Source organism: Pan troglodytes, chromosome 23, assembly GCF_028858775.2.
Source record: "Pan troglodytes isolate AG18354 chromosome 23, NHGRI_mPanTro3-v2.0_pri, whole genome shotgun sequence".
Taxonomy (NCBI): domain Eukaryota; kingdom Metazoa; phylum Chordata; class Mammalia; order Primates; family Hominidae; genus Pan; species Pan troglodytes.
In genome coordinates, this window is record NC_086016.1 from 47,913,359 (window position 1) to 47,936,409 (window position 23,051).

The window sequence follows — 23,051 nt, forward strand, 5'->3', positions numbered from 1 at the left end:
TCCTGGCCTGGGGCTAACTGGGAGAGGACCCCACTTGAGACTCAGCTCTGAGACCCCACAATGCCCGACCACGCTCCAGGCACTGAAGGGCCCAGCACGTGATGGGCACATGAAGACATGAGTGAAGAAACGAGTGTGTGACTGGGTGGATGCCATGGGCCATGCTTGGTGGGAGCCAGAGGGAGGGTTGGAGCCGGGGGCCAGGGAAGAACCGTGGGCAGGGCCCCCACCCATCTGGAAAAGTGGGATGGTGTGCGCAGGCCCAGCTGGCAAGTGGCCCCAGCTGTGGCTTCTTTGGCCCCAGCAGCTCGGACGGGGATGGTGTACGCAGGTCCAGCCGCAAGTGGCCCCAGCTGTGGCTTCTTTGGCCCCAGCTGCTCGGACGGGGATGGTGTGCGCAGGCCCAGCCCCAAGTGGCCCCAGCTGTGGCTTCTTTGGCCCCAGCAGCTCGGACGGGGATGGTGTGCGCAGGCCCAGCCGCAAGTGGCCCCAGCTGTGGCTTCTTTGGCCCCAGCAGCTCGGACGGGGATGGTGTGTGCAGGCCCAGCCGGCAAGTGGCCCCAGCTGTGGCTTTTTTGGCCCCAGCAGCTCAGACGAGGGCTTCCAGAGCTGCAGACGCCACAGGGACCTCTCCAGGGGTCCTGTCCAAGACCTTCCACTGGGCTTCTCCTGGCACTGTGCTTGTGAGGCCACCCTTAGGCCTCAGGGTGGGTGGGCTGCCTGCCCAGGGAAAGCAGTGTGGCCTCAGGTAGGACACCTGGGTCTGGACCCAGAAGGTGTCCCGGCCTTGCCCTGCTGGCCCCAGGCCCTTGCCTGCAGATGGAGTGAGAGGACTCCTCAGCTTCTGCCTGCGTCTCCTCCCCGCTGCCTCCGAGTGAGGCTGGGAGGGTTTTCCCTTCTGTGGCTACAGGACTCCAGCTGTGAGAGGTGAGTGGCCCAGACCACAAGAGGTGCTGGACACAGGACAGTGGCTTGGAGGCCCAGGCTGCCTCCCCTGGCACGACCTCCATGTGTCCTAAGGTGGGGTCAGCAGACGACTCAAAAAAGAGCTGGGTCTCCAGTTCTGGCTGGAGGCACTGCTCACCCCAGGGTCCTGGCAGGAGCACCTGCCAAGGGCAGGCTGTAGGTGAGCTTTGGGTCCTGAGACCCCCTCTCCTTTGCATTTTGCTGGCCACCTGCCCACTGGGCACTGTCTATCTATGGGGCACTGCTGTGGGCATCAACATGCAACTCCCTGGATCCCCAAAACTCACAGGCTCTGATTCCCAAGGGTCCTAGGGCACCCAGGCCAAGTGTCTCTGAGTCCCCGGGTCCTTCAAGTGCAAAGACCTGATGAACAGACACGTAGAACCCTAGGGAAGGAAGGCAGGTGCAAGCTCAGACTCAGAGGGAAACAGGCTAGGACGAGGCCTGGGTGACCGCCAGCTGGACTCCCCGGTTCCCGTGGCGGAAGGAGTCTGCAGCACCTGCTCCAGCTTTGGGCTCTCCCGGGAGCAAGCTGGCGGCTCTGCTCGGGGAGCTCAGGTTTTCCTGTGTGTCTGGCACAGGGCGATTCAGCCACCCCTCCCTGTGCACTGCTCTGCCCCTCTGCCCCTCTACCCCCTGACCATGGCCCCTCCCAAGGGGCCAGCAAGACTAGCCCAGCTTGGGGAAAAGGTGGTCCACAGCCCCTCCTTCCTGATCCCCCTCCTTTAACTCCCAGTTCTGGGAGTTGTGAAGTTCACTCAGACGCATGGAACTCAGACCTTGCCTGCTGCTTTTTAACTGGGTCTTTCTTGTTCTGTTGGTGAAGATCCAGTGTTGCTTGTCATCTCTCTGAGACCAGCCATAGCCACTCTTTTCCCCTTCATCTCTCTGTGACCTTGGACAAGGTCCCTGGGCCTCTGTGTCCCCTCATGGGAGGAGGCACATGAGTTGGGTAGGAGGAAGACCCCAGAGGGCCTGGATTCAAATCCTGGTTCTGCCTTTCACTGGCTGTTGAGCTTGGATGGGTTTCCTTACTCTCTGTGCCTCAGTTTTGCCGTCTGTAAAATGGAACTAGCACTGACCTATTTGGGGAAGGGGTGTTGTGAAGGTCGTGGACACGTGTGGAACAGGCCCAAGGCCTAGCACGGGGGTGTGCTGGAGCTCAGCCAGCTTGGGAGACAGGGGCCGTCACAGAAACAGGACCGCTGCCCCTAAGGGTGGGAGCTGAGGCAGGGGAGGAGGAGAGAGCAAGATTCTACAGCCAGCTTGTTGCAAGCCGGAGTCAGGGAAGGAAGAGTGTGGGGTGCATCCTGGGAAGAGCCAACGGGAGCAAAGGCAGGGCTGGGGCTCACTCTGCAGGGGGGTGGGGAGGGGGTGGGCTGTGGGCACCTCAGTGGGTCAGAAAGGACTCTAAGGGTACACCAATGAGACATCCTCTGCCCTCCAGGGCCACAGGGCCCCTGTGTGATCTGGCCACCAGAGAGTGCCAAGTGAATGGCGCGGGCAGCCCGGTGGGACAGGGCAGGGTGGGAGCCAGGGCTGCAGCTCAGCTGTGAGTCAGGGAAGGACGTGGATCCCCCAAGAGAGGAGGAGGGGACCCGGTGGCAGCAGGGCAGAGGCTCTGTTCCCTTACATCCATTATACAGAGCGGGAAGCCCAGGCTCAGAGGCCTGGAGGAGTGAGTGCAGAAAAAACCCTTTCCTCGCTCCCAGGCTGCCTGGGTCGTCAGCTGTTGCATCCCCCCAGATGGGCCACCAGCTTCACCACCGGCAGCTGTGGGCACAGGCACCGCAGGGGAAGTGGGGTCGGAAGTCAGGGCCAGCCCAGGGCAGAACTGAAGTTGCAAAGGAACTAGCCAGCGAGCCTGTGTAGAGATGGGTTCCCAGAACTCCGGCCCTTCCAGCCATCGGTCCCTACACCTTACCCAGCAAAGCCCACAGGAATGGCCTATGTCTGGGAGCAGCCAGGTGGCACGCCTGGTGCAGGAACCGCTGGGGCCAATCAGAGGGCAGGAAAGCCCCTGGTGTGGGCAACACCTGCAGGGCAGGGCTGGCCAGAGCTAAGCACGTGGGGGCACCACCCCATGCAGCAGTGAGCCACTGAGTGGGGGTGCGAGGGGCTGGCCAGGGGGAAATGCTCCCAAAATGTGAGCCTTAGGGGTGGAGCCTGGGGCTGGGGTCAGGTGGGCCCCCGGGCCAGGCCAGCAGCAAGGGCGAGGCCTCCAGCAGGCCCCCTGGGAGGATGTGCAGGGCAGCCCGAGGGGACTGGGCGGGGGTTGAACCAGAGCCAAGAAATCAGTACAGTCTGGGCACCAGGGCCGGGCATCTCAGAGGCTTCCTCATTCCTGGCCCTGTGGGAGTAGCCGGACCCCGGCGTGCCGCTGCTGCCGCCGCCGCTGATTCACTTACTGTCTCACAGGGAACCAGGGCCTCCTGCCAAACTGCCCAGCCCAGGCCCCATGCACGCCAGCCCCATGAGCCCCACCGACCACCAAGTCCTGGCCCCGGGCCACCCTCTGCTCTTAGATGGGGAGACTGAGGCTGTACATCCAGGAGGGTCGCCCCAGAGGCTGCCCATGCATCAGGAAGGAACAGGGCTGGGACTGTGAGTCCAACATTCTTTTCTGGCTGTCACCCCCTCTCCACACCCTGGAGGGGTCCATTCCACTTGAGAAGCCCCTCCACTGGGATCTGGGTCTGGGGCCAGTTCCGTGGGTGCCCGGGCTGGGCACAGCAAGGATGGGGTCTGTTTGATCAGCAGTTCCACCCGATGCCAGGCTGCTGGGACAGCAGGCAGTGGCCAAACCGGCCCTGCCACATGCCTCTGGCCCTCGGGGAAGCGCTGTGCATCGCCATGTGCACGGCTCTCGCAGGCTGCAGGCTGGGAGGCCCTGCCATGGCCAGGCTCTGGGGAGGAGCAGCGGAGCCTGTGGCCAGCCGCAGGCTGTTGAGCTTCTGGGGGCCTCATGCTACCTTCCCAGGCCTGGTGAGAGCAAGGCAGGCCCCAGGGCTGTGGAGCCAAAATCCACCAGACCCAGCTGGATGGACCTACAGGGACCCTGAAAGCCAGACCCCACCCTGGTCAGAGGGAAGCAGAGGCACAGGGGCCAGTGGGGCCTGCTGTCCCTTCTTCTTACAGCAGCTCCGGCCCAGCCCCCAGTAACCAGGTGCCAGGCCCATGGCCCTCCTGTCCCCGCAGCCTGAGCCTGGTGCTGTCCAGCAAGGCCTCAGGGTCTGTGTCCAGTGCCCCAGCTCCCCTGGCTGGGTGGGGACAGCCCAAAGGTGCCTGGAGGCAGGTAGGCATGACTGGATCTCAAGGGTGGGCTCTGGGCAAGGGTGTCTGGTGTGAGGATGGGAGGGACGGCCCACAGAGGGGCAGGAGGAAGCCAGACAGCTGGGGGCACATGAAGGCCTCGGGGGCTCATCCTGGGTGGGCAGAGCATGTGTCCCCACCGGTGGGGCCGCAGCTGCAGGTACATCGCATGGGGATTCCACACACACTCACTTTTCCGATTCCAGCTTTTATTGGGCCGAGCACTCCCCTCCAGGGGACGCTGCCGTCAGAAGGGTGGGGACGCAGCACCTTGGTCGCCATCACCCCCATCTGGGCCACCCTGACCCCCGTCTCACCCAGGCAAAGGGCCTGTTGCTGGCAGACTTTGGGGTGGGCAGGGGCTCAGTGGGGTGCCCGGCAGCCAAGGGACAGTGCGAGTGTCTCGGTGGCATCAGGGGCCCCAAGGGTCTGTTCAAGCAGGAGAAGCCTGGTTCGGGAGATGGGGGATGGGATGGGGGGTGGGTATGGGGAATAGGGATGAGGGATGGGATGGGGGATGAGGGATGGGGGCCGCAGCCATCCCCCTCTCCGGTACCCAGTGTAGGTCACAATAATTTAAAGACATTATAGACATTTCGACGCTATATAACAACATAAGTTAACCAGGTTCCTTGCAGAGGCTGCCGGGCCTGTGGACTCAGGTGTGTTCTGGGACTTGGGGAAGGTAAGGGGATGGGGCCAGGCTGAGGGTGGGGCATTCACGGTGGCCCGGAGACTCAGAGCGTCCAGGCATGGTTAGGGGCACATGGGCTGGACCACAGGGCCAGAGCCCAGGAGGGACCCACTTGCCCCAGGCTGAGCCCAGGCCCTTGGCTTGTCGGCTGCTCAAGAACACATTCCTACGGGCTTCCAAGAGAACACACCCTAAATGGGGGCCAGGCCGTGGGCAGTGGGGGTGCACCAGGAGCCAGCTGCAGACCATCCTCTCTGGCCTCGGACAAGTTCCTCCCTCTGTCACTCATGCGCCTCAGAGACAGGGGTGGGAGCATCCAGAAAGGACATGTCCAGTTCTGGATCCAGATTTTCTCAGCATTGGGGTCAGGGTAAAAGGACCAGGACAGGGCTAGGCGAAGCCTCAAAGGCACCAAGGGGAGTGCAGGCCCCAGTGAGGCTGTCAGGGGGTGGAGGGAGCAGCCGAGTGCCTCAAGGCATGGGAGCTACCTCCTGCCACCCTGGGCATCCTGATGTGTTCTCCCAGGTCCAGAGCCCCAGGCTGGGCAGGAGAAAGGTGGAAGCCTCCACTCACAGCTGCAGGGTCTCTGGTAGGTCCTTGTGCCACTCTGGGCCTCAGAGTCCCCATCTGTCAAATGGGACAAACATCCCTGACCACTCACCACCTGCCTGACCCCCACGGCAGCACTGTCCCAGGGGTCAGGCTGGCTCCAGGGGGAAGGGGGTCTCTGTAAACTGGAGGTGACAGGATGAGGGAGGGAACGAAGGACTCCTGGAACCTGACGTGGGTGATATTTTGATTTGCTTGATATTATTTTCTTTTCTTTTTTTTTTTGTTTTTTGAGACAGAGTCGTGCTCTGTCACCCAGGCTGGAATACAGTGGCACAATCTTGGCTCATTGCAACCTCCACCTCCCGGGTTCAAGCAAGTGTCCTGTCTCAGTCTCCCGAGTAGCTGGGATTACAGGTGCACGCCACTACGCTCAGCTAATTTTTGTATTTTTAGTAGAGACAGGGTTTCACCACGTTGGCCAGGCTGGTCTCGAACTCCTGACCTCAGGTGATCCACCTGCCTCGGTCTCCCAAAGTGCTGGGATTACAGGCATGAGCCACCGCGCCCGGCCATTGATAGGATTTTCAAAAGAAGGAAAGATGGCATGGAGGAGCCTGTCCATGGCTCTCCTCCAAGGCCCGGTCAGGGCTGTGTGGTCCGAAGAGCCCCTGCCCAGCTCACTTCTAGGACCTGCGGGCACCGCGTGGTCCCCATCAACCCCAGGCTGCCTCGGCTCTGCAGGGGCAGAGGGCCGGCCAGGTGGGGCCGGGAAAGGAAACAGAGGGTGTCGAGGGGATGGGCTGACACAGAGTACGGAGTTAGGACTGGCTATGCGTTAGTGCCGAGAATCCTCTTCTGATACTAAGAAAACATAAATAATTTGTGTCAACATCTGTCCCCACCGCCCCAGGGCCCGGCGGCAGACCCAGCCTGGGAACTGGTCTGGAGAGGCCAGCCGGCGTAGCTTTTCTGTGTCCATGCCGCCGGGTGGGGCTGGGGATGCTCAGTCTCCTCATCACTTTGCTCTCTGGGATACAGGTGTGTCCTGGAGGTTCATTTTCCCAGAGAGAAGAAAGGGAACTTGCCGGGCCCCGTTGGGGAGCACCAAGGCCCCTGGCCTTGCTCTCTGGGTGGGTCACGGGCGCTGTTCTGCCGCAGGAGGTGATGGGAGGAGGTGGCAGGAAGGAGCCCCAGGGAGGCGGGCAGAGGGCGTGGGCCCCGGCCGGTGCCCTCCTGCACCTGGAGCTCCCCGCTTCTGCACCCGTCTATGTCTGCTGCTGGCAGCACCAAGGCAGGGAAGGTGAGGAGTGGATGTGCAAAATGCCGCCGGGTTCCAGGGTGCCCGCGGCCGCCTCCGGGCCTGGCCTCACTTGCAGGTGAAGACCTCGGTGCGCTCGCTGCAGGTGTTGCACTTGACGAAGCAGCACCAGTGGAATTTGCAGTTGCACTGCCACACCTTGGTGTACTGGTGGGTGTTGTAGCCTCGGCCGCAGCACATGGTGTCACAGCCGTCCGCGCCGGGCGACGTGCGGTTGCAGAGACGGCCCTGCGTGCCCACGCTGCCCGTGGCCGCGTCCTCCTCGCAGTAGTTGGGCGACTTCTCAATGTACACCAGGTCTGTCTCCATGGGCTTCTGATAGCTGCGCAGCTGTTTGATGCGCAGGAAGGTGGGCTGCCGCAGACGGCTGGCCCGCACCACCTCCACCTGCACGGCCGCGTTGTACTTCTCCTTCAGCAGGTGGCCCACCTCTCGGAACTTGGGCAGCGTGGTCCAGCAGGTTTTGGTGGTGCAGGAGCCAGACACGCCGTGGCACTTGCACTCCAGCTGCATCCGGTCCTCTAGAACCTGCGGGTGACAGGGAAGCTGCTCGGCACGGCATGGCCCAAGCTGGGCCCCTCCAAGTTCCCCTACCCCTGCCTCTAGCCCAGCCCTGGAGCCTGCTCCTCCCCTTGGGCTGTGTGACCACAGGTGAGTGTCTCTCCCTCTCTGAGCCTCAGCCTCCTCACCTATTACATGGGGCTGCTAACAATAGGTCTCCACTGCATAGGAGGTTGTGAGGGTACAGTGAGAATATTCAGGACTTGGCAGAGCCTGCTGTACATTTATTGAAGGTACTTTGTTAGACTCTCACAGCCCTTCAAGGAGATGCTATATCCTGCTCATGCACTGGTGAGGAAACCGAGGTTTGGGGCTGTGGGACCTGCTGCAGGTCACAGGCAGCAGGTGGGGTAGGCCCAGCAACAGTAGGTGCTTAATAAATGCTCATTACCCCACCCTGCCATCTCTCCCGCTCCCCACCCTCGAGCTTAGCGTAGGGTCTGGCATGCAGTTGGTGTTTAATGGAAGCCTGGAGTGCCGGTGGCCCTCGGCGCACGTTTGCCCAAGGCCGAGGGGGGCAGGGGAGGCGAGTACACGGATCAGCGAGGCCCGGGCGTGCTGAGAAGCCGACAGCCCCGGCCCGCCCGCTGTTCTTTCTCCCCAGCTCCACAAGGGCCCTCCACAGGTGCAGCCGAGTGTTTTCCTTGGGCCTCCCTCCATGGCCCCGGAAGGCTGATTCCCAGAGCCAGCCCTGACCCCAGGTACTCATTTACCCGGATCGAAAGGGCCCTGCCAGCCGGGCCTGATTGAAGATGGGGAATTATTAGCTGGCGCCCCACGGCTGCAGAGGGGCCATTTGTCAGCTGTCAGAGCTCTGCTGGCCTCACTCGGCAGCCCAGCCCTGCCGGGGCTTGGCCACCCTCTGTCCCTCGGGCCAGAACTCACGGCCATGGGGCACCTGCTGTTGGCCCCCAGCTCTAGCCTAGTGGAGAAGTCCCCCAGAAAATGAATGAATGAATGAGTTCAAGAAAAAGAGGGAGAGAACCCCACAGAGCTGGCTACTGCCCCAAGCAGCTTCCCCAGCCTGGTTGCTTGAGGTCCTCTGGAGCTCACAGTTCAGCACGGGACATAGTGAAGGTGCTGCAGGAACCCAGGAGAGCCTAATCCTGCTGCAGTGAGGGTGCCTGAGGGAGGGGCTTCCTGGAGGAGGTGTGGGTATTGATGGATGAGTCGGAGCTCGTTAGACAAAGAGGACAGCATTCCGGGAGGGGCTCAACATGAGCGAAGGTCTGGAGACCACTGAGCATGAAGGAAAAGGCTGGGCCCTAGGCTGGCAGGTGGGTGCTGGGTGGGCCCAAAGGCTCATCAGGTGGGTGCCGGGTGGGCCCTAGGCTGGCAGGTGGGTGCCGGGGGACCCAAAGGCTCATCAGGCGGGTGCTGGGTGGGCCCTAGGCTGGCAGGTGGGTGCTGGGTGGGCCCAAAGGCTCATCAGGTGGGTGCCGGGTGGGCCCTAGGCTGGCAGGTGGGTGCCGGGGGACCCAAAGGCTCATCAGGCGGGTGCTGGGTGGGCCCTAGGCTGGCAGGTGGGTGCTGGGGGACCCAAAGGCTCATCAGGCGGGTGCTGGGTGGGCCCTAGGCTGGCAGGTGGGTGCCGGGCAGGCCCAAAGGCTCATCAGGTGGGTGCTGGGTGGGCCCTAGGCTGGCAGGTGGGTGCCGGGCGGGCCCAAAGTCTCATCAGGCGGGTGCTGGGTGGGTCCAAAGGCTCATCAGGTGGGTGCCGCGTGGGCCCTAGGCTGGCAGCCTGGAGCTGGGGTGTTCTCTGCTCTGCATCAGTGATGCCCTTGGACAAAGACTGGAGAGATTGGGGAGACTGGAGAGACTTGAGCTTGAGGGAGGTGGGAGAGGGAGGCTGATGTCCCTCCCAGGATGGCAGAGGGTGGGGCAGCTTTGGGGAATTGCTGGGCTGAGGGGCATCTGGGCCAAGGTCATGGGCCAGAGCCTGGACTGCGTGTCTGGGCGACCCCCAGAGAGTATATTGGGACCTCCTCCCTGCCTCCTGTCCCTCTCCCATCCTGTCCATCACCCCAGCTCCCTGATCATCTGTGCTGGGATCTGTCCCCTCCTGGAAAAGCCCTTCCCTCCACTAACCTGCCCTTCAGGCCTGGAAGCGTCCCTGGCCCTGGCCACACAGCCTGCTCGGACGTTCCCCAGGCCAGGCGCCACCCCAGGAGCTGCCCTGATGGTGGCCCCTCTCGGAGCTCCCAGCCGGGAGAAGTTCACCCCACCCCGGGCTGCTCACCCTCCTCAGATGGGCCTGGATGGCCAGAGACCTGGCAGGCCTGTCCAGACTAGAGGGTGTGCAGGCCACGTGGTCTAGGCCCAAGCTCCCTCTAGTGCTCCTGCTGTGGCCCAGGATGGCTGCCCCTGGTACTGTGCCCTGTATCCCTCCCCCTCCCCCGTCCCTGTCTCCCGGTCTTCATCAAGGCCAGGGAACCCAGCTGCATGCTACTGCCCGCCTGGGGATAATCGGCTCCCGCAGGGCCAGGCCCATGACCATCCGCAAATAAAGCCTATTGGGCCGCTGCTTGCAGAGCGAGGGGCCACATCCTCGCTTGGCTGGATCCCTTGGGTCAGAGCCTCTCCCAGGAAGTGATCACAGGGTTCAAGAATGTGCCGTTTCCTTCTCCAGTGCCCTGGGCATTCGAGCAACAGCAATGGTGGCGCCAGCGCTGAGACCGGCCCCCTGCCCCAAGAGACCACCTGGCAGGGCAGAGTGAGCTCATCTTGCTCAGGGGAGCTGCAGGCTGCCGCAGGGGCCGCTTCTCCAGGCCTTGGTTCCTCCTCGACGCTGGGGGCCTGGTTGGGCAAGGGGGTGGTGGACTGAGGGGGCTCCAGGAAAGGGCCAATTCAATGTTCTTTCCAGAATAAGGGTGTAGCCTGTGCTCTGGAAACAGTGCTCAGTTACAGCCAGGCAGGGGAGTCATGGGGTTGGTGGACTAAAGTCCTTCCAGGGTGAGACTGACCAGCCCAGGAAACTAGCGTCCGATATTCCAGCTGCTGGGGCCGACAGAAGGCACCTCACCCTGGATCCTGGCCACGGCCTGGGGCAGTGGAATGAGGTGCCTCACACCCTCTTCCACAGCACCTCCCATGCTGGCCGGTCCCTGCCCCTAAGTGTGGCCCTGACCTGTGAGCCCCTCAGGGACACAGCCCACGTCTGCTTCACCCTCTGACCACGAGCCCACAGAGTGGACTGAATGTGGCCTCAAGTGAAGTTATGTCATGAGCCACTGGCCGAGAAGGAGTGTGTGGAGGGTGTGCCCCTCCCAGGATCCGGCGCTCCCATTAGGACGGTGTGAACAATGCGCCCACCCAGCAGGACGCTGTGGACCCTCAGTCAGGGAAGGGCTGTGCCAAGACGTGGGACATGGCCAGCTAATGGGGTTCCCACCCCCTGGCTCCAGGAGCTGGTGAAACTCCACAGTGATGGCTTCTAACCCCATGTCACCAAGAAAGGTGCCCTCAGCCGTCCAGACCACAGCCCCCAGGCCTCTGCAGATGGACAATCTCCTGCCTTCACTGGGTTGGTCTTGGGGGCGTGGCCTCTGTCTGCCCTGCTGAACTGCCTGCCCCATGTAGCAGTGGGGACCATGTGCCAGGGGCAGAGCTGGGGCCGAGCACTGGGCACTCAGGTCTCCAAAACCTCAGGGGCTGCTCTGAGAGTTTTCTGCACAGGCACCCTGCAGCAGCCCATTAAAGGCCACCCCCGCCCCCCAGGGAGCTTGGGGAAGGGCAGCCAGGGCCTTGGTCTGGTAGAAGTGGGGGCAGGGGTGGGCCTCCAGACTCTGCCCATCTCACTCTTGCCCACCAGGGACACCAGCCTGGGCCACATGCCAGCTAGGGGAATGGCATAGCAACCCCCCAAATTCATGTCCGCTCAGAGCCTCGGCAAGTGACTTTGTTTGGAAGTAGGGCCTTTACAGATGTGGTTAAGGAAACAACGGAGAGGAGGTCACCCTGGGTTGTCCAAGTGGGCCCTAAATCCAATGAGAGTGTCCATATAAGAGACGGAACAGGGCCAGGCGCAGTGGCTCACACCTGTAATCCAAGCACTTTGGAAGGCCGAGGCGGGCAGATCACCTGAGGTTAGGAGTTCAAGACCAGACTGGGCAACACGGTGAAGCCCCATCTCAATACAGAAATTAGCTGGGCACAGTGGCACACGCCTGTAATCCCGGCTATTCGGGAGGCTGAGGCAGGAGAATTGCTTGAACCCGGAAGGCAGAGGTTGTGGTGAGCAGAGATCAGGCCACTGCACTCCAGCCTCGGCGACAGAGCAAGACTCCGTCTCAAAACAAAGAGATGGAAGAGAAGAAGACTCAGGCTCAGAGGAGACCTGGTGAAGACAGGCAGGGGCTGGAGGGATGCGGCCACAGCAGAGGAACACTGGGAGCTGAGGAATGCTGCGAGAGCCAGGAAGTCTCCTCCCCTGGTGCCTAGAGGGAGTGCAGCCCTGCCAACCAGCACCTCGATTTTGGACTTGGGGCCCCAGAGCTGAGAGAGAACAGGTGTCCTTTGCTCTAAGGCCCCACCTGCGGCACTTGTCTGTGGCGGCAGTCAGCTGCTTTCCACCCACCTCACTGTGCAGCGGGGTCCTGAGGAAGCTGGAGGGCAGGGGCAGGCCTGGTACTCTGTGATGGGGCTAGGGCCCCAGCACCAACCCAGGAAGGGCTGGATCTATGCTTATGGAAAGTTCCAAAGCCCCACCCTACACCCACCTCCCACTGCCGTGATGAGCACTGTGCTCTTTAGAAAGAACCCTGTCCTGAGGGTCACCGTGATGCCACCACCCTCGGCCTTCTCCAAGGGCTCAGACCATGCTTGTGCCCCACAGGTGCACAGGGTCGGGGCAGTGAGGAGTTGGGGGGGGGACAAAGTGCATTGCACCCACTATGCAGATGAGGAGGCCAAGGCTCAGCAGAAGCGTGGGTCAGCCAGGGCCCCACCGACCATCCAAGACAAGGCTGGTAGGAGAATTGGCCACTGGCGGCATCATCAGAGCCCTTTCCTGTGGCTGTCCTCTTTGTCCCCTGCCCACCCGTGGGGACCATCACCAGCCTTCTTGTTTTCCCACCTCCTGTCTCCCCAGGGGCCAGTCCTGTCTGCCTCCATTTCCCTTCTGCCTTTCCATCACTTGTGAGTCACCAGACACCTCCAAGTCCCACACTAAGTCAGCCCTGGGGTTCACACAGCACCCTAGAGCTAAATCAGACACAACCCTGGTCCCTGAGTTGGTCAGTGTCACTGCCCCAGGGCCCTGCAATGGCACCTATAGCCCAACAACACCCTACCCGGCCATCCCGGCCCTGGTTTCCCCACACTGCATACCACGACATACCATGACCTTGGTTCCCCATGCCTTTACCAGTGCTATTCCCTCTGCCTGGAGTGCTCTTCCCTGCATCTCTGCTGTGTACACTTCCCCACAAGCAGGGACCCGAGCTTAAGCCTCCAGAACCACTCATCCAGGTCTGCTGCTCACTCTGAGCCTCACTCTCCTTATCTTTAAAATGGGGACAGTGAGAGTTTCTTCCCCGGGGGTGTGGGAAAGGCTCTGCTCAGAACCTAAGCAGCTGCAGAGGCTCAAGGATGGTGGTGGTTCCTACGAGGGCTCAGCCTTGCCTTCTCCTCCTCCAGGGAGTCCTCCCAGATGCCTCCAGGTAGGTGAACCACACTTTCCTCTGGACTCTCAAGGTTCGTAGGCCTCCATTATGGCATGGACTGTGATCTGCCTGTACCTGGAGACTAGTGCTCACGTGCTGTCTGTGAGTTCCTTGGAGGCAAAGCCTGTGTCACTCATTCCTTCATCCATCCATCTATTCACCCATCCACCCACCCACCCATCCTTCCATTCATCCATCCACCTACCAATCCATTATCCATCCATCCATCTTTCCATCCACCTACCCATCCTTCCACTCATTCATCCACCGATCCATCCTTTCATTCATCCGTCTACTTATCCTTCCATCCACTCAACCATCTACCCACTCATCTATCTACCCATCCATCTATCCTCCCCTCTTCTATACATCCACCCACCAATACTTCCGTCCATCCATCCCTCCATCCATTCACGCATCCCTCCACCTACCCACACATCCATCCACCCATCCTTCCATTCATCCATCCACTCATCCGTCCTTCCATCCACCCACCCATCCATCCACACATCCACTCAACCATCTACCCACTCATCCATCCACCCACCTGCCCATCCTTCCATCCATCCATCCACTTATACATCCACCCACCCACCCTGCCATCCATCTATCCATCCAACAATAACCTAATAACCACCTGCATGATAACCTCCACATCTACAAGAGAAAGTCAAACCCCTGGCCTGGGGTTCAAGATCTCTTCTGGGCCAGGCCCTACTTGCTTCCCAAGCCCTGTGGCCATCAAAGCTTCACTCTGACACTCTCCTACACACCCAGGCCCTCACCGTCCTGGGTGTGACCCCTGAACCCTCATGTGGACCCAGTTCCCATAGCCAGGGCCCTGATTCCTCTCTGCCCCGTGCCCAGCCTAGCACCTGGCACAGAAAAGGGCAGTGAGTGACCAGTGGCCTCAGCTATGGTCCCTGGGCCCGAGGGATTCTTCAGCTCCTCTTTGCCTGGAATAGCAAGTCTGTCCCACACCTGAGGAGCCCCCTAGGCTCTGCTGCCCTGGGTGCAGCCCCCAGGCCTCGGAGCCGGAGCCGGCTGGGCGTTCCACTTGGCTGGCCACCCTATCTCAGGCCATCTTGCCGCCGTGCGGCTGCTCCTCCCAGCCCAGTATCTGGGGCCCTCATCTCCAGTGGGCGGGGCCCGGCTTGCTCCGACTTCTTCCCCAGTGTGTCCCTGCCTGAATTTCCTCCATTGCCACCCACCACACTCCGTCCCGCCCCATGCAGGAGCGGCCTGCTCCCCAGCAGCCCCCGGCTCACAGCTTCCACCATCCTCAGGCTGCTCCTGCCTCCTGGGGGCATCCCTTCCTTGCTGAGCAAAAAGGCTGCCTCTGCCAGGAAGTCTTTCCTGGTGTGCCGATGTGACCTCTGGGACCAGGAACGCCAAGGGCAGGGACATGGGCTGTGGCCTGGGACCTTCCCCCACCGGGTCCCCAGCCAAGCCCAGCTCACACCCTGCATGGAAATGGAGTCCCCATCTTCCCTGGGGGCTGTGAGCATCGCGTTGGCATTCAGAGCCTCGGCTCTCACATCTCTGGTTGGGGACAGCCTCCTCCAGGTGCTGGGAGGCTCAGAGCCATGCACGTGGAGGACCCAGACGGCCCCACCCCCTGCACACCTAAGGAGACTCAACTGCTTCTGCTAGAAGAGGAGTCTGAGGCTCCGAGAGGTCAGCGGGTGATATAGCGGTCCCAGCTACGGCCCCCACCAGCCGCACCCGCACCCACACCCTACCTTCCTGCCGGCCTCATTGTTATGCAGGTTCATGAGGCGCCGCGCGTTCTTCTTGATCTCCCGAGCGTCCACGAAGCGCCGGGAGAAGTCGATGCCGTAACGCACGTCGGCGGAGCAGCCGCCCCACTTCCAGCCCTCGGCTTGGTTGTAGTAGCCCTGCTTCTCGCGGTCGCAGCCGCAGTTGCTCAGGTTGCCTTGGCTGCAGGCAGCGGTGACGGCGTGCGCTACGCCAGCCGCGGTGATGGCGTACGTGAAGGCAGCCTCACGGCTCCCTGCGGGGACAGACAGGTGCAGAAGGTGAGACCCCAGGCCCTGGGCCAGGTGGGCTCAGGGGACAGGGTGCCGGGCCTCGATCCACCTGCTGTTGGCTGGCTGTGTGACCCTGGGCTCATCGCTTGCCCCCTCTGAGCCTCTGACTCACCAAAGCGGGGCTGATGGGAGCCACCTCTCAGGGCTATGGTGGGGGCAGCGCCTGGTATACAGCAGGCCCCAGTGCACCCTGCGACTGCCCTCCAGCATGCAGTGCTGCCGACAGCTTCTCTCCCTGTTCCCAAGACTGGGCAGTAGAGGCCCAGTTTCTCCAGCCCTGAGAGTGACTGGTGGGGACCTATGGAGGGGGATGGGTGTCCATGCCTCTGCTCCTCCCCTCTGCCAGCCTCCCAGGAGCCCCTCCTCATGAACAGGCATTTGCACTGACCCCCGTGGGGACCAGGCATGCATGGCTGATGGAAGCTGGGGCCACGGGGAGCATGGGGGGCCTCGTCCCCACCCCCAGCCAGGAACCCAGGCAGAAGTCACACAGCTCAGAAGCTCTTTGTTGCCATCTCCCTCTTGGTCCACCCACCTTCAGTCCATCTCCAGATCCTCGGCCCCTTTTCCTCACTTCCTCCTAATACCCCTGCCTGACCCAGGGGCCCCAGAACTGCCTGGACTTGGGCAGCAGTCCTCCCTGCTGCTTCATCCCCCCAGCCACCAGCTGGTTCCCTCCAAGGGCAGTCTGGCCAGGTCCCTCGCTGGCACCTTCACTGCTCCCCTCTGCCGGTAGAGCCAAGCCCACGGCTGAGCTGGGAGGGGAGGGTCCCAGGTCAATGCCTACTGGCTGCCTCAGCCCTCTCTCCCCATCCTCTGCCCAGAATAGTGACTCAGTCCTTCCAGGCGCTGCTCACATCCCCTGGCGATTATGTGGTCTTTTTGGTGGCATTCCCTCCCACTTCATACCCAAATCCCAAGGACCTTCCAAAGCCCGGGTCTGAGGACTCCCTGTCCAGGCAGCCTTCCCAGACCCCCCCGCCAGAAGGGAGCACTTGGTACCTGACCCTTCAGTTCCTGATTTGACCCAGATCCGGACACCCTCTCCCTGGTGAGCCTTACCAGCGGGGACTTCCATATGGGTCCAAAGACCCGAGATGGGCAGATTCAGCTCTCATTTCCTCTTTGTTTCCCCCAGCTCCAGGCCAGGCCCTGTGCATCCTTCCATCCTGGCTCTGGACTCTTGGGTCCCTCTCAACCTGCCCCTGGCTGAGTCCATGTCATTTCTATGTCCCCAGCGCCTGGTCCATGTGGACACCGAGCAGGCTCAACCATGCCAGCTGGAGGACCAAGAGCCAAACTCCAGTGAGTGGGAACCTCCCTGCCCATCTCAGCAACAGGAAGAACAGGGACAGTGCTCAGCCCAGGAGAGGGCAGCTGGAGACTCACACTGCTGGCATGGTGCAGTCCCCTGCCCAGCACCCACGAGCACCTGCACAGCCCTCAGTTGCCCACTGCTGTGCCTGTTATTGGGGCTGAGGTGACAGCCCGCAGATAGAGAGGCAAGTCAGGTCTGTTCTATGAACAACCATTGAGCACCAACGGCATGCCCAGCTTTGTGCTAGGGGCTGTGTGCATGCTCTGGGGCCACTTCCTTGCCCGCAGCCTGCTGGGGGCTCAGCCAGGTGGGGGTCCCTCTTCCCCTAGGGTATCTTCCATCAGGGTGAGGACTGGGATAGGGCCCACCAGCCTTAGGAGAAGACCTTGGTAGGCTGTCTGTCTGCCGTCATGGAGGGAGCCACAGCTTCCCAGGAACTTCCTTCCTGAGAAGAACTAAGGGGAGGATGGTGTCCAGCATCCCTCCCTCCCCAGCAAGGTCCGAGACTGCAATGATCAGCCTCCTCTGAGCTGCAGGCAGCACGGCCCCTGCCTTCGAAGGGCCTCATCCTGCCAGCCTCTCCTCTTCTGGCCACTGCCTACCCACACTGCCCGCTCCCTGCCTGGGCCAGGGCCAGGAGGATATAGGAACCCACTTCCCCGAGTCTAAATTAGGTCAAGATGATGTGAAGGGAAGCCCATGCATGAGGTGTGAAGTGGGGTATTAAACGCCCCATTCTGTCTGCATTCCCCAAGCACAACAGGGCCTGCTGGCAAGAAAGCCTCAGAAATCTCATGGGGGTAGGGGGAGGGGGCAATAAACCAAGAGGGGGATCCTAGTAAAGGGTGGAGAAGGGCCACAGAGGGGTCATGGCACCTCAAAGGATTCACTGACCTACCTCCGTGGAGTGGAGTCAAGGAAGGCTTCCTGGAGGAGGTTACGTCTTAAGTAGGTAAAATCTTAACAAGGAGCATGGATTCGCTTGCTGTGTGTGTGTGGTGTATGTGTGGCTGTGACAGGCGTGCACTCCCGGCATGGGCACACAGAGGCAAAGATGCTGAGCTGTGGAAGGGTTTGGTGAGGTCAAGAGTGGCCACAGAGGAGGGGGAGAATGTCTCGCAAGCAGGTGGCACTTTCTGTCCAGGTGCCAGGGCCAGCTGCTGGGGAGGGCTGGATGTCAGGGCACTTGTCTGGCCACACAGGCGTGGATTCCGGAACATTCAGAGGCCGGTCGGCACCAGCAACAGCGTAGCCCACCCTCAGGGCTCTCCACATGCGCCGGGCGCACACCCAGCCCTCATATGCGCTCCCATTTCACCTGGACGTTAGGATGAGGCGCGTCCAACCATGATTCCCGGTTTACAGAGGAGGAAGCAGAGGCACAGAGAGTGGCTGGAGCAAGATTCAAACCCAGGGAATGAATTCAAAGGCCAGGAAGGCTGACGGAGGAGCAAAGTGCCTGGGGTCGGGGGCCCTGGAAGGTCCTTCTGCCCCCAGCTTGGCCTCTCTGAGGCTAAGGTGACCTGGGGCAGGAGGAGAGGGGGGATGTGGGCTATGCAGCCCCCAGGGAAGATGCTGCCTGTGGACAGTCTGTGGGCCTGGGGGAAAGGCGCAGCTGCAGGCAGGCTCTGGGTAGGAGCTCTAGGGAGGCTGAGCTGGCTCTGGAGTGGGCATGTGTCACCCGATGGAGGGGGTCTAGGAACCCCAAATGATTGTGCGGGCCCAGCCGGTGGACCTTGAGGACAGATGTGGATGTCCCCTCAGAGGTCCTGGAACAACAGCCTGTGACCCTCCTCTTCCTGCCCCATGGGAAGGCTGCAGAGCGGGTCAGGGGATGCCACTGTCCTGAAGTCCCTGAGCAGGCTGGCAGGTCCACGGCTGGGTTTGCACCCTTGGAGGACGCTTCCCACAAGCCTCCCTTCCAGCCTCCCGCAAGCGCCTGCTCTCACCTGGCTATGCCTGCCCCAGGCTCAGACTCAGTTACTCACCGGTTACTCATCGCCTGCCGCTCCTGCTAATTCCTTTTTTATTTGCTTTTAATGAGCCAAACCCTCTGGTCTCTCGTCATGGAGACAAGGGGGAGGTGAGCTACAGAGAGTCGTAGTTTTGGCAGAATCAGTAAGAACGACCTTAGGTCCGGCGAGAGTCGCTGCCGTGGACTGTGGGCTCCCGTGCGCCCGGCACGTTGCCTGTGTTGTCTGGTTTAATTCTCACAACAGCCCACGGGGGAGGGCCCGTTACCCCATGTTACAGACCTAGACGCCCACTCCGAGGGCTTTGTCATGGTGTGCCTCGGTGTGTAGTGGGAAGGGCAGAAGGGCTGCAGGCTTCCCCCGTGTCCCTCCCCAAGTCCCTCCTGGGGCCGTGACTGGGCACCTTGCCAGTCCGCGCACACGCCATGCTTCCTCCAGGCTGACAGCGAGCCAGTGCTTAGACTTAGAAGCCGGTCCTCTGCAGTGGGTGCAGACAGCCTGGACCCATGTGCCTTGCTCAGCAGCTGTCGGTGGCCCCCAAGGCCTCTGAGACGACTTCCAGTGCCTTGGCCTGGCCCCCAAGGCCCCGGAGGCCTGACCCCACCGCTCCTCGCCCACCACTGCCTGCAGCCCAGCGTGGCCTGCCTGCAGGTCGGGCAGCCACCTCTGGTGCACAGTAACTACTCCTGAATAAAGGACCTGCTGGCTTCCTGCCGCCTGCCCTGGGGGACAGCAGTCCCCTCCCTTCCTGGAATACCTGCCCACCCTCCCACATATCCACGCACTCCTCAGACTCTGGACGCAGGGAGGGAGGCTCCCTCCTCCCCGAATGCCCTCTGTAGTGGGCACACCCTCCTCTGGGCTCTCACTGGGTGCCCCTCAGGCTGCAGGAGTGCTGGGCAGGATCCACATCTGATTCTTTTCTGTACCTCCCACCCATCGCTGTTTCCCAAATCCCATGCATGAGCAGGTCTGGACTGGGCACCTCCCCCACACCACCTTATCTCCAAGACAGTCCCATTCTGATCAGACCCATTTCACAGATGGGAAAACCGAGCCTTCAAAGCGGGAAGGGATTTGCAATAGGCCCATGGCAGTGACCAAAGCCATCTGAGCGCAGCAGCTGCCCTAGATGTGTGTGGTGATGGGGAAGCTGGATGAGGGCAGCATGGATGCTCTGTTTGGGGCCAGCAGGTGTCCTGCTGGTACACTTGGGTCTTGGGGGGCCTAGGGGCCTCTCTGAAGACCCACAGCCTACCCAAGCACAGGTCTGTACCCCCAGATTCTAGAGCCAGCAGCAGCATCCAGCAGTATCCCTAGAAAATGCCAGAGCAGACTATATTCTGGCCACCCCTCACCCCACAGCTCTCAAGAGCACTGGGTGGGTTTCTGAGTAATGGTCCTGAAGGTTCCAGCCCTGCGGCAGGATTCACTGTTTCCAGTGCAGGCTATCTCTGGTGCCTCGGCAAGTTACCAGCCCTCCCTGAGCCTGTGTTCCCATTTGATACATGGAACTCAAAATCCTCACCTTGCTGCACAGCCCTAGCTGCCAGCTCTGAGAGCAAACAGGACGAATGGGCATGGTACCCACATCACCAAGATGGTGGGCAGTCCAGGGCCGGCTACGGGTGGACCAGACACAGCAAAGGACTCCAGGACAGACCGAGGTGTCTGTCTGTGCTCCATGCAGACTGGGATGGAAACAGCCTCTTCCCCAAGGCCAGCCCCATTGGCCCTGCCCAGCTGTCCCCTCAAATCCAGAGTATCAGAGTCCTCAGAGACATGTGGGTAAATGGAGGCTGCTGGGTCAGAAATTGCCTGGCCATGCAAGGGCCATCCAGCTCTGCTCCCTTTTCCGTAAGTTATTTGAACTCAAGCCCTCAAAGGACCCCCTGGCTGGGCCCAGGACAGGCTCAGAGGGAGGAGACGCAGCCCCCTGCCCTGCCTCTGCAGTGCCAGCCAGACCCTGATGTCCAGGGAAGGGGGTGTGTGCTGGGGCAGAGCTGCGCCTTCATCCACAGTCATCTCATTCTGACCATGAGGAGATGGTGGGGACCCTGGCAGATCTTTGTGAGCAGCTTCTAGAAAGAGCAGATGTGTGTCCTGAACAAAGCCAGGGCTTAGGCAGGATGAGGCTTCCCCCTCTTCTCCTCAGGGCAAAGCTGGGGGCTGAGTCCACCCTCCCAGCCGCAGCTGCCACTCCTCGCCATCCACTCAAGCTCCCTGCCACTTCCTAGCGTCCACAGGGGCCGGTGCACTTTTGTTAGAAAGCCATGGTTGAGCTCCTAATGACCTGATTAACTGCATGGAGGAGGAGGTGGGAGAGGTACTTGGTGCCCTCCTAGGAGGAGAGCCAGGAGTCTGCAGCTTCAGTGCTGGGAAGGCCCTTGGGGACCATCCACTGCGGCTCCTCCATCCCCAGCAAGGAGCCTGAGGCCCAGAGACAGGCAGCGTGCTCCCCAGGGTCACACAGCAGCTCAGGAAATGGGGGATCCAGGACATGAGGTTCTCAAGTGACTGAGGTGAGGGCAAAGGTCTGGGGGCCACACATGCTCCTAGAGCCTTCTGGAAGCAAGGGGGAGGCTCAGAGTCTGACACCCTGCCTTCAAGTCCAGACCCTGAAATTGGCCAGCTGAGTGACCTCAGACTGGTGAAGGGGCCTTTCTGTGTCCCTGTCTCCCTACCTGCAAAATGAGAGAATTGCTCCAATCTGGCCAGAAGGGCACACACAGTCCTGGGGGCAGGCTGACCTGAGCTTCATGCCTGTAGGTGTGACACATGACACATTTGGGATCTTTGTGGGCAGACACACATTTGGGCATCCCTGGGCAGCAGGTGTGCACCTCTGCACGTGTCCCTGGGCGTACACCTGGGCTGACCCTTGGAGGCAGTGCCCGCCAGCGGCCATGTGAACCTGTGCTCATGGGTCTGTGCTTCCGGCCCACACAGTTCAATTCTCCTCCCGTACTTGCCCCTCTTTTTAAAAAATGACATTTTTGTCCGGGCACAGCGGCTCACGCCTATAATCCCAGCAGCACTTTGGAAGGCTGAAGCAGGTGGATCACCTGAGGTCAGGAGTTCGAGCCCAGCCTGGCCAACATGGTGAAACCCCAGCTCTACTAAAAATACAAAATTAGCCAGGCATGGTGGCAGGCACCTGTAATCCCAGCTACTTGGGAGGTTGAGGTAGGAGAATCGCTTGAACCTGGGAGGTGGAAGTTGCAGTGAGCCAAGACCGCGCCATTGCACTCCAGCCCGGGCAATAGAGCGAGACTCCGTCTAAAAAAAAAAAATGACATTTTCTACAACTCAATAATAAAATGGTTAACAACTCAATTAGAAAGGACAAAGACTAACGGGTGAATGGATAAAGAAAAGGTGGTATAGACACACAATGGAGTATTACTCAGCCATGAAAAAGAATGAAACCCTGTCATCCCTGCAGTGGCATGCAGGTCATCATGTGAAGTACAAGAAGCCAGGCACAGAGAGACAAATATCACATGTTCTCACTCACATGGAGGAGCTAAAAAAGTTGAAGTTATTGAGGTAGAGAGTGGAATGACAGACACCAGCGCCTGGGGAGGGTGTTGGAGGATAAAGAAAGGTGGGTTAAGAGGTACAAAGATGGCTGGGTGCGGTGGCTCACACCTGTAATCCCAGCACTTTGGGAGGCCGAGGCGGGTAGATCACCTGAGGTCAGGAGTTCAAGACCAGCCTGACCAACATGGTGAAATCCCGTCTCTACTACAAATACAAAAATTAGCCAGGCGTGGTGGGGTGCGCCTGTAATACCAGCTACTTGGGAGGCTGAGGCAGGAGAATCGCTTGAACCTGGGAGAGGGGAGGTTGCAGTGAACCAAGATCTCACCACTGCACTCCAGCCTGGGCAACAAAGCAAGAATCTGTCTTGAAAAAAAAAAAGAGAGCTACAAATACACACAGGTGGAAGGAGTGAGGTGTAGTGTCTGACAGCATGGTGGGGTGACTACAGTTAAGAACAACATGTTGTGTATTTCAGAACAGCCAGAAGAGAGAACTGGAAATGTTCCCAACACACAGAAATGATAAATATTCTAAAGGAAGGAAATCTTAAATACCCTGACTTGATTGTTACACATTGTATACATGTATCAACATATCACATGGACCCCGTAAATATGTGTAATATTACGTATTAATTTCCATTCAAAAAATAAAAGCTAAAAAATAGTAGGCCAAGGACCTGAACAGACATTTGTCCAAAGAAGGTATAAAAACATCCAATAAGCAGACAAAAGATTCTCAGGATCATTAGCTGTCAAGGAAATGCAAATCCAACCCACAGTGAGATGCCACTTCACACGCACTAGGAATAAAAGGCAAAAAAGATTGACAATACCAAGTGTTGGTGAGGATGTGCAGAAATGGGGACCCCTGTATGCTGGTGGCAGTGTGAGATGCTGGTGGCAGTGTGAGATGCTGGTGGCAGTGTGAGATGCTGCAGCCACTGTGGCAAAGTTGGGCAGCTCCTCAAAAACTTAAATGTAGGGTCACCATGTGACCCAGCACTGCCACTCCTATGCATACACTTCAGAGAAATGAAACAGGCGCCCACTTATATATTGTGCAGAAGTATTCATAGTATCCTTATTTGTAACAGC

General features: G+C 60.2%; 1 protein-coding gene across 3 annotated transcripts in view; it reads right to left on the bottom strand.

The window, feature by feature from the left end:
- Positions 1 to 5,782: 5,782 nt before the first annotated feature.
- Positions 5,783 to 23,051, bottom strand: part of WNT7B (Wnt family member 7B) — a 54,952-nt gene continuing 37,683 nt past the window's right edge. For all 3 annotated transcript variants that reach the window (XM_016939390.4, XM_016939392.4, XM_016939391.4), the window contains exons 3-4: positions 14,809 to 15,080; positions 5,783 to 7,370 (exon numbers count right to left, since the gene is read on the bottom strand). In XM_016939390.4, the coding sequence (XP_016794879.1) occupies positions 6,891 to 7,370; positions 14,809 to 15,080 (752 nt within the window). In that variant the 3' untranslated portion in view covers positions 5,783 to 6,890. The remainder of the gene's footprint in view (positions 7,371 to 14,808; positions 15,081 to 23,051) is intronic.